The 13,219-nt window shown below is 38.9% G+C and overlaps 1 protein-coding gene across 2 annotated transcripts in view; it reads right to left on the bottom strand.

Moving 5' to 3' along the window:
• Positions 1 to 13,219, bottom strand: part of OGT (O-linked N-acetylglucosamine (GlcNAc) transferase) — a 37,259-nt gene that overhangs the window by 15,623 nt on the left and 8,417 nt on the right. For both annotated transcript variants that reach the window (XM_004475808.5, XM_004475809.5), the window contains exons 4-12: positions 11,706 to 11,774; positions 8,351 to 8,467; positions 6,070 to 6,149; positions 5,293 to 5,488; positions 4,891 to 5,031; positions 4,197 to 4,297; positions 3,869 to 4,022; positions 3,685 to 3,786; positions 3,076 to 3,255 (exon numbers count right to left, since the gene is read on the bottom strand). In XM_004475808.5, the coding sequence (XP_004475865.1) occupies positions 3,076 to 3,255; positions 3,685 to 3,786; positions 3,869 to 4,022; positions 4,197 to 4,297; positions 4,891 to 5,031; positions 5,293 to 5,488; positions 6,070 to 6,149; positions 8,351 to 8,467; positions 11,706 to 11,774 (1,140 nt within the window). The remainder of the gene's footprint in view (positions 1 to 3,075; positions 3,256 to 3,684; positions 3,787 to 3,868; positions 4,023 to 4,196; positions 4,298 to 4,890; positions 5,032 to 5,292; positions 5,489 to 6,069; positions 6,150 to 8,350; positions 8,468 to 11,705; positions 11,775 to 13,219) is intronic.

The raw sequence follows: 13,219 nt of genomic DNA, 5'->3' as shown, positions 1-13,219 counted from the left end.
AAAGATGAGCCTGATAGTCTACAGCTGACCTAGCAGAGACCAGAGCAACTGAGCCCAGAAAGAAACGAGCCCTGGGAAGTGACAAGCCTTAAGCCAGCCTACAGCTGAGATGGGAAGAACCCGGGACCACAGAGCCTTAAGAGGGAAGAGGAAGGCTGAACCCTTGTAGACATGCTTGCCATCTTGCATCAACACATGGCAACAGACTTTGAGTGAGAAAGTACCTCTTGTGGTACCGTGAATCACTCTTTAGGGTTTCATAAGCTTCTACCCCAAATAAATACCTTTTATAATAAGCCAATAAAGCTCTGGTACTGTGCATCACCCTTTGGCTGATTAATACAGTAGGGAAGAGGGGACATTTGTATATTTGTAAATGGAATTGTTAGGGCAACATGTGCAGGCCCAGGACAAGTCGCATGCACAGAAACAATCAGGGGAGGTCCCTACACTATGGCCTTGAGCTATTCTCTAAACTCATGGTATAGCTAAGCCCTGAGGAAGAGAGCACTTGCACAGGTCCATCTGCAAAGACTGGGAAAGGTGTTTTCTTTTTTCTTTCATCTTTTTGTGTGATAGCTCCTGACATGCAAGGAAAGCTGTCATAACCCTAGCTGAATACAAGCTTAAGAAACAGATGCCTCATACTAAATTCTAGCAATAACACATTAAACTATCAAAATGTCTGGTTTCAACAAAAGATTACAAAACATACAAAGTAACAGGAAGCAATGACTCAGACAAAGGAAATAATTAAAGCATCACAAACCATCAACGAAGAGGCCCAGACTGGGGGGGGGGGCGGGGGGGGACCAGACAAACACTTTTTAATATGTCCTCAATATGCTTGAAGAGCTAAAGAAAAACACAGACAAAGAAGTAAGGGAAATCAGGAAAAGAGACTATTAACAGAGAGATGGGAAACGATGAGAAGGGACCAAAGAGAGCTGAAGACCACAGTAACATATCAAAAATATGAACCACAGTAGTAGTTCAATAGATTAGAATTATCAGAAGAATGAATCTATGACTATGGAAACCATCTAGTCTGAAAGACAGAAGAAAAAATTTTAAAAAGTGAACAAAGCCTGAGGAACCTGTGGGATTCATCAGGCATATCAATATATATATTGTGGGAGTCCCAAAGAGAGTGTTCAAAGAATGGCTGAAAACTTCCCAACTTGAATGAAAAACATGAGCATATGCATCTAAGACACTCAATGAACTTCCAATAGGATATACCAAATTAGACCTACATAATGGCATATTATAATCAAACTGTTAAATGCCAAAGAAAAAGAGAGAATTCTGAATGCTGCAAGAGAAGCAACATGTTAAGTACCAGGGAGCCTCAATTAAGATCAAGTGCCAATTTCTTATCAGAAACTATGGAAGTAAGAAGGCAGTGGGATCACATATTTAAAAGTGCTGAAAGGAAAAAATTGCCACCAAGAATTCTTTATCTAGCAAAACTGTATTTCAAAAATGAGGGAGGGATTAAGAAACGCCCAGATAAAAGCTGAGGGACTTCATCATTACTAGACCAGCTCTAGAGAGATGCTAAAGAGAGTTCTGAAGATTGAAAGGAAGAGAGAATAATAATAGATCAAGGTGGCGGACTCGGCCCAGTAGTTAGGGCGTCTGTCTACCACATGGGAGGTCTGCGGTTCAAACCCCGGGCCTCCTTGACCCGTGTGGAGCTGGCCCATGCGCAGTGTTGATGCACGCATGGAGTGCCGTGCCACGTAGGGGTGTCCCCCGCGTAGGGGAGCCCCACGCGCAAGGAGTGCACCCCGTAAGGAGAGCCGCCCAGCGAGAAAGAAAGTGCAGCCTGCCAAGGAATGGTGCAACCCACATGGAGAGCTGACACAAGATGATGCAACAACAAAAAAAACACAGATTCCCGTGCTGCTGACAACAACCAAAGCGGACAAAGAAGACGCAGCAAATAGACACAGAGAACAGACAACCGGGGTGGGGAGGGGGTGGGAAATAAATGAATAAATCTTTTAAAAAAAATAATACATCAAAGTCACATGAGGAAATAAAGATCTCCGGTAAAGGTAACAACATGGATAAATATATATGCCAGTACTACTGGATTTTTGGTATTTAAGCCCAATGGTAATCACAGAATATGCAAGCTCAGAGTCAGAAATTAGAACATAGGTAGCCAGGGGCGGGTAGCAGGGGTAACAGACAGGTGCAGGGTTTCTTTGTGAGATAATGGGAAAATTCTGGTAACGTCTGGTAGTGAAGGTAGTGCAACAATGTGAATGTGATTAATCTCATGTTATGTGTGGGAGTGGTTGAGATGGTAAATTTTATGTTGTATATATGTTCCCACAATTTAAAAAAAAAAAGCTACTAGAGAAACAGTGACAATTAAATGCACTGCATGATTCTGGACAGGACCTAATAATGGAGGTGAAAAGGCCCCCAAAGGAAATTATTGGAACATATGAAAAAATGGGGATATAGACTATAATCTTTATACCACTGGCTCAATTTCTTGAACATGGTTTCTCTGCTTAAGGAGATAAAATAAGTAAATATCCTTTTCTTAGGAAAGGTACATGGCAGTACTAAGTGTTCAAAGAGCATGATATATACAACCTATACTCAGTGTTCAGAAAATTAATGGACAGATAGATATACAGATGGATGGATGGAAAGATGAAATATGGCAAATGTAGCAGAATGTTCAAACTGGTAGCTCTGGGTATTTGGGGGGATAGGGGTATGCTGGAGTTCTCTATATGGGGTTCATATTTTTGTAGCTGTTAGGTAAGTTTGAAAGTATTTCAAAATAAAAAGTTAAAAAAATACTTCATTAAGCATTTTCAACTTAAAGGAAAACACCATCAGGCTACTGTTAGTATCTAAGAATTCCAACTTATGGAATGGAGGAGGTTGTGATCAAAACAGGGTACATGGAAGGGGTTTCTGGCATGCTAACGAAGTTTCACTCCTCAACCAGGGTGCTGTTCACCTTATGACCATCCATTAAGCCATATATTTGAGTAGTTTCTTTATCTGTGTTTTATTTTACAAGTATACTAAAAGAATCCCTACCTTATCCAAGCAGAGGTTACCATGTCTCTCAGCAATAGCCTTCCTGAAGCCATGAGAAAGAGGATATAGCATACTATGATGAGGATGCACAGAAGGCAGTCTATTCTTCTCTAACTGGTCAGCCACAATACTAACCAACTTCTTCATTCTCTCATCATAGTCTGTCCAATCACAGACAATCTAGAGGAAACAAAAAGGAATTACTATCCAGAAAACTCTACCCAGGGATTTAACATTTCACATGTCTTTGGCCTAAAGTAATATCAGATAACCTTTTAAAAAATACTATCTCCAGCAAGTTATTGGTGGAGGGGTGATATATGGGAATTCTGCACATTATGCATGACTGTTCTTTAAGCTCACAATTTCTCTAATAAAAAAAAAGCGGGGTGGGTATAGCTCAGTGGTTGAGTACCTGCTTCACACGTACAAGATCCTGGGTTCAATCCCCAATACCTCCTAAAATATATATATACTATAAATGTATCTATATATTATCTACTATATATCTATATCTACCATCTCCACAGTCAGGCCTGGATTATGACATAAAACAATGAAAAAGTGATTACAACGTTAAAAGGCCATTATTGGCCCATTATTTCTTACCTGCAGGCAATGAGCCAAGTTACAATAAGCATCAGGAAAATCAGGTTTAAGTTTCAGAGCAGTGCGGTAAGAAGCTATTGCTTCTGGAATATTTCCTGAATCCTGAAAATAAGTAGACGGTGAAAAGTTTCCTAAAATCAAACATTAGACACTAACATGCCCGCATAATAGTCAACAGTAGTACCTTATGAATCGAAGCCAGATTGCTGTGCGCATCTGCAAATGCAGGGTTAATCTGGATGGCACGAGTGTAACACTGCAAGGCTCCCTGTACATCCTGCATCTCCTTTAGAGTATTTCCCATATTTGAGTAGGCATCAGCAAAGGTAGGACTGATTCTAAATGAGAATACAAAAGTTTTATTTCTCTAGTACAAAAATCCTTAACTTCCTTAGTATTAATTTATGTTGTTACTAAAATCATTTTAGTGCATGCCAAATGTGCAAAAGTTGAAACATTTCAAAATCAAATGATAATTAAAAAGAAAAAAAATAAGGCTATGGGCCTCTTACCGAATAGCCTCCTTATAATGCATCAGAGCTTCCTGAAGTTTTCCCTGCTGCTGCAGTACACTTGCTAAATTTGAATGGGCAGCAGCAAACTCTGGGAAGACCTATAAAAGGTCAAGATCATAACTGAAGTTAAAAACACACACATACAACACACCTAAAACAGCAGTAATAATTTACCCACACCTTAAGAACTTTGTTCAAAGACCTTTACAATCCCTAAATTTCTTTCCACCTTTGCCAATTCTACTCATTTCAAGACCTACTAATTCAAATTCTACCTTTTCCTTTATTTTATGCATACCTCTCATTTCAAAATATGAGGTCACCCTCACCTTCTTAGTTTATGCTGACTGCTGAAGTCTCTCCTAAACTCCTATTACATCTACTAACTGCCATAATAGCCATTAGACACTGAAATTATATACTTACCGGTAACTTCTCTTGAACTGTGGATTACTGTTTAATTATCTTACCTACCCATAAAAATAACAACTCTGGATGCAGGATTTTCTTGAAAGTCACAAAGTACCTCACAGAGTGCCTCAAGTACTCAATTAGCTGCCCGATGAATACCCCACTTTTAAATTACTCAACTACTATCTTTACAAAAGAGGTAGATGACATGGAAAACTTAACTGCTTTCCCTCTACTACCACACAGACAAAAAGACCTAGCCACACCACCCTCAACATACTTCTAATGCTTTACGATACAAGCGAACTGCCTCTTCGATGTTTCCTTGTTCTCGTTTGATATTGGCTAGGTTATTCAGAGAGTCTGCATGCGTGGGACACAGACGGAGAGCTGTATTATAACAATCTTCTGCCTCGGCAACCTAGAAAACAGAACAAACAATTCAAATACTATACAGAAGAATCACAGAGCCACCACTGATATTTTTCTAACAAGTTTAACAATGGTGTTGTTAAGCCTAATGGCTGGCAATATTCCAGAAAATATTTTCACTATTCTACGCCTCAACCAAAACTCCAAAATAAAATGATTTACCATCTTATTACTTAATAACAATATGTACAAAAAAGGCGATTTTAATCCTACCAGGTAACAAAGAAATAAACTGAGTAAAAATCCTTACACTGCCCTTCTCTTTGAGAGCATTGGCTAGGTTGCAGTAAGCATCAGGAAAATGTGGTTGCAGTTCAATAGCTCGCCTGTAGGTGTCTATTGCCAGATCTATCAGGCCTTGCTCATAGTATACACAAGCCAGGTTGCCGTGCACCACTGCATGATTTGGACTCAAGCTTAGGGCACGAAGGTAAGCTGCAACAGCTCTGTAAATAAAAAACAAACACACACACACATACACACACAAAATGCAACTAACTTTTAATGGACGCTTTGTTACAATTAATTCATGCTTCACTATGCCAAAGTCTATCAATTAACTGTAATTAATTACAATTAATTCAAGCTATACTATTTAACCTCAAACCAAAATTGCATCTCTATAAAATGTATTTCTACACTGAAAGTTCTTCTATTCCCACAAAGGAAAACAGGCTTTCCTTTGACAACAAAAAAAGTTCAAATGCAAGATGACTTATTTAGCTTTCTGAGTCAGAGCAAAGAAATAATCTAGCCTAAGAAATAACCATTTCGACAGTTTTACAATGAAAGAAATTCCAACTAAACTCCCAGTAAGGAAAATGGCTTTGAGAAAAGCCAACAATGAAAAGTCAAGCTACAATATGTATAAATAAAAGGTTAACACAGCAGACATTATGAGCAAGGAAAAACAACTAGAAAAGGAAAATTTATTTTCAATGGACCACTGTCATAACCTCAGTCCAAATTCCCAAGTATCAGAACAGCGAAGACTCAGGAAAATTGATCAAATAGAACATTCTCTCACCTGTCAAAAATGCGTGCCTCTTTCAAGACATTTCCTAAATTGATATAAGCATCCAGAAAATTTGGATCAAGGGTAACAGCCTAAAAATTACAAGACAGTTACTTAAAGAAATGTAGCATTTCACCAGATTAACTTCCAAATTATAACTTTAAGTTTAAATTTCTAATTACATTTTTCTAATCTAAGTATAATTAAATTTCATTTCTTTCATTTTCAGTACCCTCTCCATCATTCACAAACCTCAATGAAAATAACTTCTCATAAGAGAAGAAAGGGCCCTGAAGGGATAAATTTAAAACTGGCCCTGTTCTGTTTTATTGAGCTGAATACTTGTAATGATTGGCCCATACCTTATTCACGATTAGCTAGCTTAACCCTTCTGAAAAATAACTGCAGGAAGAGGTAACAAGTGCTTACTGAACATACATAACTAGAACTGTACACTGAGTTCGATATGTTATCACAAGTAGATACTAACCATTAAATAATTTCACCCAAATGCTTCTGAAATTGTCTTAATAAATGGCTGAATATACAGGTATTTCTAAAGCAGTGAGTCTCAACCCCGGCAGTGTATTATTAAAATTCACCTTCTAAAAGGTACCTAAGCTCCATCACAGGCCAATTAAACCAAACCCTCTGAAGATGGGACCAAGACATCCATATATTTTACAACCTCCTCATGTGCAACCAAAGTAGAGAACTACTGATCAAGCAAAATATTCCTATAGTGTAAGTGCAAACCTTAACACTGAAAAGATAAAGGTAATGAGTAATTCTGAATATATTAAAGATTCTTGAAGAACACTTCATCTTCACTCAGATGATTTAACTCTGTAGTTAAAAAGCAGCACATATTTAGGCTGTCTATAGTGGTATGTCAACCCTAAAATCTTTTTAACCTTTTATTATGGAAAATTTCTAATATATACAAAAGGAGAATATAATGAACCCCCCTGGCCCCCATTACCTATCTTCAACAATTAACATACCATGTTCAACCTTATTTAATCTATATGCCAACCTTTTCCTACTCCTCCCAGATATTTTGAAGCAAATCCCAGATATATCATTCCATCCAAAAATACTTCGATATGTACCTCTGGGAAAAAAAATGCTTTTTCCTCCCACCATAACCATTAGCACACCTAAAAACCATCAGTAGTAATTCCTTAATATCAAATATCCATTCAGTGGTCCAGTTTGATTAAACCCTAACTTTGACTCAAGAGTCAAATAAGATCCATACAATACAATTTGTCAACATGACTTTGTGAGTTTCTTTTAATCCTTCAATTAATGGTTTAATTTAAATCTCCATTTTTATTCCTGAAATTTGTTGAAGAACTCACATCATTGGTCCTATAAAGCTTCCCACTTTGGATTTTGCTGACTACATCCCAATGGTGTCCTTTAACGTGTTCCCCAGTCCCTTGTATTTCCTGTTAGTTAATAGAACTAGAAGATTAAGCAGATTTGGTTTCTTTTCTCTTTTTGAAAGACTACTTCATTGGTGGAACTGTTTACTTTTCTATCACAAGGTTTATAACATCTGGTTGTCTCTTTTTTTTGCCTTTGATAAGAGTCTATTAAAGGCAATACTCTAATTCTATCATTCCTACTTCATTTACTACCTGGAATACTTCCACAAAGAGAAACTTCTCCCATCAACTACTGGGCAGATGAAATTAAGTTCGTACAGGATTACGAAAAATGCTTTATTCTTTCCTTGACAAACTGGCTTTTAAAATGAGTTGCTCTTTATCTTCCAAAGGTAACCAAACAATTTCTTTTTAGCATAGTTATGAACTTGTGCATTGGAACATTATTTGTTAAGTTCCAGTATATTTCAATTATTATCCTTACTGATGCTCAACTCTCATCTTTAGCCAGTGGTAGTCTCTCCAAGTTGTCTCCCAAGTCCTTCTGACACAAAGTAAAACAGCAAAACTTCCTTGTGTTTGGTACGACAAGGCATTTCAGAGACTAACTTTGTACATTCACTGTCCCAGACCCAGAATCAGCCTTTTCATCAAGAAGCCCTGCTTCTAGGTGAAGCTGCCAATTTTAAAAACTACTTTTAATTACTAAAGTACATTCTTGATGCAAAACTGGAAACTGATTGTGCTACACAATATATTCTCTAGTGAACATTGTGATTTTCAGAGAAACAAAGATATCCAGTTAGTAGGTAATGGAAAGGCCTCTTCTCTAGTTCTAGTAAAAACACTGTGCATTCATAAGCACTTCATAAATACTAATTATTAATTTAACAACTAACCTTTTCAAAGTGATGAATTGCAAGCCAAATCTCCCCTTGTGCGTTGAAAACACAGCCAAGATTACTCCAAGCTACTGCAAAGTTCGGTTGCGTCTCAATTGCTTTCAAATAACATGCCTTAGGAGGGGTTAATGAAAGAAGATGGGAGGGAAAGGAGGTAAAGGGAAAAGGGAAAATTTGTAAAGGGGAAAAAAAAAAAAGATTGGGGGAGGGAGGAAGAAGGTGATATCATTATTCCTTCTCTGACCAGCCAAAAGTGACCCTGCAGCATAGGCTCGCTTGCGCCAAAACTAATGCGCTGCCACAGCTGGCTGCTCCTGCGCCTGCGCCACCAGAACCCAAGTGCAAACCACCATGTTCAGTTCTGCCAACCAATGACTAACCCTTCCACTGGGAATACAGGAAGTCAATTAAGACCCTATATGTTGGTCCCTTCTCTTTTGTGAACACTTGAGGGCTCCTGTTAGGTTTTTAAGCAATAGCTAGAGGTACCACTTAAGGTCAGATTTTCCCACCCCCATTGTCTCCTAAAGTGTGTTATATGAGGCATTAACAGGTATCACTAGAAAAAGGATTTGATAAAACAAACTAGGAAAACAGAGAGCAGGTTTCTGTACTATGAGATTTCCCTAAGCCTTCCACGGTATATGCAAGACTCCCTAAACTTAGTTGACCATGGAACCCTTCTTTCACTGCACATTTTGGGAAGTGCTGCTCTAAACCCTAATGTTCTTCACTACGTTACTGAGGAGAAAAATGTTTTTATGCCAGTCTGATGTCATAAAGCCAGGCTATAGGTTACATTCTCACAATGCCCCTGTCTCCCAAAGGGGACCAAAGCTGAAACCTCATATGACAGGACTGCACCTAGGTTGAGGTCCCTGTAATGCGAGCGCAAACATCGCTTGCGCAACCTAACAGCATCGCACTGCGCAATCGCTGCGAACTGCTGCGCTACATAGAACACCCCTAGACGCAGCAAACGGCCAACCAGAATCTATTAATCTACTAGACAGGCCCATAGAGAATATTTGTTTCATGAGATTCATTGGACTCGAGGTATGTTAAAACCCAATTTTATCCAAAAAGGCTACAGAATAGGACTGCAGGAGCCAGTCAATCAGATTACTCATCTAGTCAACCGTTCACAGGGGCTCATTCGCACGCATTGCGCATTAACGCTGCGCAGCCTTTGCGCTACTGCAGGGTCACAGCGCATCATCAGAAGAGCAGAATGCTGCAATCCAAACAAAGAAGAAAAAAGGAAAAAAAATGAACAACAAGAAGAGTTAGAAGCTTTTACTAGTAAATTATCTCTAACAATTTTTAATATCTTAATTAACTTTTACTTATCTTTGACAGAATTGTGGCTATAGTATAAAACATTCTCTTACATAACTTGTTTGTAAATAAAATTATTTTAAGCTGTTTCTGAAGCCACAAGACAGAAGATTCAGGCATGGAGGCAAATTGTTTTGCTGTGGCAGTTACAAACCCGTTACCATATTTCTCATCATGTGACTTTTCGGTGCGTTCCTTGCTGGAAGAGGAGGAGGAGGTGTGTGTCTGCCCTAGATCCAGGCCTCGAGCTCCCTTCAGCGAGGCACCTTACGCATGGAATAGGAGGTTTCACCCACCTGAAACCTTCTAAATACAATATCAATGGTGAAAAACCAAAAACAAGAGAGAAAATAAAAACAAGATCATTAGTAAAAGTTCAACAAAGCAATTGAAATTCTTTGGATGTCTATTACATATGGGAATGAGGACAGTCTCAAGTCTGTAACATGGGAAACATGCAGAAGGGAGAGGGTTAATCAGGGCTATTGCATACAGCAGGGATTTTTTGCTGGAAGAAAGGCTCTTCATTTTCTACAAAGAACTTTATTTTGCTTCCGTCTACTAGAAATATGCTGGCTTGAATTTTCAAATGCACTGATTACAAAAGAAATACATTGCATTTCACTCAAGAGTATTTTCTTGTTTACTAAGTTCTCACAAAAACAGAATAACATTTTTCAAACTAGGTGTCTCCAGAGCTCTGAAATAAAGAAGTCAGCAACCTAAGGCAGGCGCAATGTCTCAGCCTAAACCGATCTCTAAAGCTGCAGTGAAGTGCAATTCATGTTAGCTGTCCGCTTGGTGGGGTGAAAATTAACAGGAGCTTATCAAATATTTGCTCTATAAATTACCAATTAGATTTATCAGCTAAGATTGAGATCAATTACAATTCATTAGCTGGAAACTTATATCAGGTTAATCCAAAGTGTCAGCAGAATTTATGAGCTATGCACTTAAAACTTGTGCCTTTTAACATTAGATGGTGCAGAAAAGCCTTCTCCCTCCCTGAATGAAGCAATCAAACAGACAGCTACGCTGCGCATACACTCCACGCATTAGCATGCGCGTGGGGCTCAGAGCAACAGGTGGGAGTTTCAGAAGCATTCTGGTTTCTCCCCACTCCTCACCCCTGCAGCGCGGTTGCGTAAGGTGGCTTGTAACAAGACCATTTCATTTATAAATGTAATTTAAAATTACACCAAAAGCTTTAAGAACCCAACCTGGTATTCAAATTCATTATTTGGAAACACAATGCTAAAAGCCACCTTTCCACTTTGGCAAGTTTTCTTTCGATCAGTCCATTTCCCAAACAAACCAGCTTTGTCATCCTGACTTTTTTTTTTAAAGGAGGTGGGGTAAGGAGGAATAAAAGAAGGAAGTAAAGAAGAAAAGAAGGTAGACAACCAGGACTGGAAAAGAGGAAAAAGGAACTTGGGGGAGGGAATGGGGAACAAGAAGGGGCAGGATGTTCCAATTATTAATTTGCCATCATTTTAACAGCCTTTCTTCCACTATAAAAAGGATGAGGAAGATGAAGGGAGGAAGGTTAAATAAGAATTTTAAATGCCAGTATTACAGGGTAACATTTGGATGAAATTCTTCTCCACTTACAAGCCACAAAGGACTTAGAAGAGCAGCATTTTCAGTGGCACCTGCATCATATAGGAGTCTTGAGCCAAATCACAGGCGCTCTGCTTGTCACCAGCAGGCAAGCCTCAGATTTGAAGGAATGTTATTTATTCCCACATAAGATCAGGATGGAGCCCATTGTTACAAAGATGATCTAGCTCGAAAGAAAGGCTCCAAAACATTCAGGTTCTTGCTTTACCCCCAGATTTAGAACAGATATGCCAAAGCCTGGCCCTGCTCTAGTCTGAGGCGATTCATGCTGTCATTTTTCCTCAGTTTCTTAGGACTGTTTTGTGAAGATAGCTCAATGAGGAGTTGAGGACTTGGCAAAAAGTACAAGTTTTCAAAAACACTGATGTTTAAATGTGTTCTACCAAACACCTACCTTGGCTTCTTCCAAGCGACCCAGGGCTTTGAGCAGGTTCCCCAGGTCACTGCGAACACAGTACAAATCCTAGAAACCCAGAGATACTTTGTCATTAATTATACTCTGCTTTGTTAATCCACAATATCTTTTTTTAAAAGATTTTTAAATTTATTTATCCCCCCACACTTGTCTGCTCTCTGTGTCCATTTGCTGTGTGTTCTTCTGTGTCCATTGTATTCTCATCAGGCAGCACTGGGGATCTGTTTCTTTTTGTTGTCTCATCTTGCTGCATCAGCTCTCCATGTGTGTGGCACCACTCCTGGGTGGGCTGCGGTTTCATGTGGGGCGGCTCTCCTTGGACAGGGGCCACTCCTTGTGAGGGGGGCACCCTTACGCAGGGGCATCCCTGTGTGGGCCAGCACTCCTTGTGTGCAGCAGCCCTGCAAGTGGCCAGCTCACCACACAAGTCAGGAGGCCCTGGGTATCAAACTCTTGGACCTCCTATATGGTAGGCGGACGCACCACATATGCTTCCCCACAATATCTTAAAATCACTTTTATGTATCTAGCTCCCTGTCATTCTATTCTGTCAACTAAAGACACTGCTTGACAAATAGCACAGGACCACAATCCTTAAACCTCAATTAAAAATTCAAAAACTTCCAAACACTCATTTGCTGGTTAAAACTGACCTGAACTGACATGAAACTATTTAGAGAATTTATCTTAGTGTGAATACTCAACACACTTTACTGCAGAAATATAAGCGTGTTTCATTTTAAGGTGCTGCTCCAGACCTGCCTGCAAGTTTCATATACACTATTATTATATTATTACCTTTCTAATCCTAAAATTTCTGAATTCTGAAATGCACTTGGCCCCATGTGGTTTCAGACGATTACGGAACTTACTATAGTATCTCTCCTTCCCAATGTCAACCATGTTTTTAAAAAAATCAAATACACTATTTTATTTAAGGTTATAATGAATCAATCTATATCAAGGACCAAAAATTTTCCATAGTGGAAAAAAGTATCTAGCCAGTGATTACCTATCAACAAACCTGCCCTTAGGCTCTCAGGCATATTTAGAAACCTTGACTTCATTTTACTATCAGGCAAAAGGATTACCATCCAACTAAAGCCTTAATTCTGGCACCTGCCACTCAATTATTCATTAATATTAAGTGCCATTAGAGCTGAGTAGGCGAATAATGAAAAGCAGTTGACGCTGCTTTTTATTAGCAGCTCAATTTGTATTGCTAGTCATCTGAAACGCCAGTCCATTCATCAGTATGAGAAACACCTCAGAATAGTGAGCTTAATTTTTATTTATCCTATTATGTCTTTGTCAGCAGTATCATCAGTCAATAAACAGAGAACAATGGCACTAGGGAGTATGTTTATCATTCCAAACTGTTCTGTGGGTAGAAGAGCCTTAAATCCTAGAAAGTGCAATTTTGGCAACTGTGCCAAAGAAATACCACCTATACTATTCTATGTGCAATGATATTATGGTTTCTAGAATTGGGA

Source organism: Dasypus novemcinctus, chromosome X (assembly GCF_030445035.2).
Source record: "Dasypus novemcinctus isolate mDasNov1 chromosome X, mDasNov1.1.hap2, whole genome shotgun sequence".
Classification (NCBI taxonomy): domain Eukaryota; kingdom Metazoa; phylum Chordata; class Mammalia; order Cingulata; family Dasypodidae; genus Dasypus; species Dasypus novemcinctus.
This window is presented reverse-complemented; position numbering and strand designations above follow the sequence as displayed.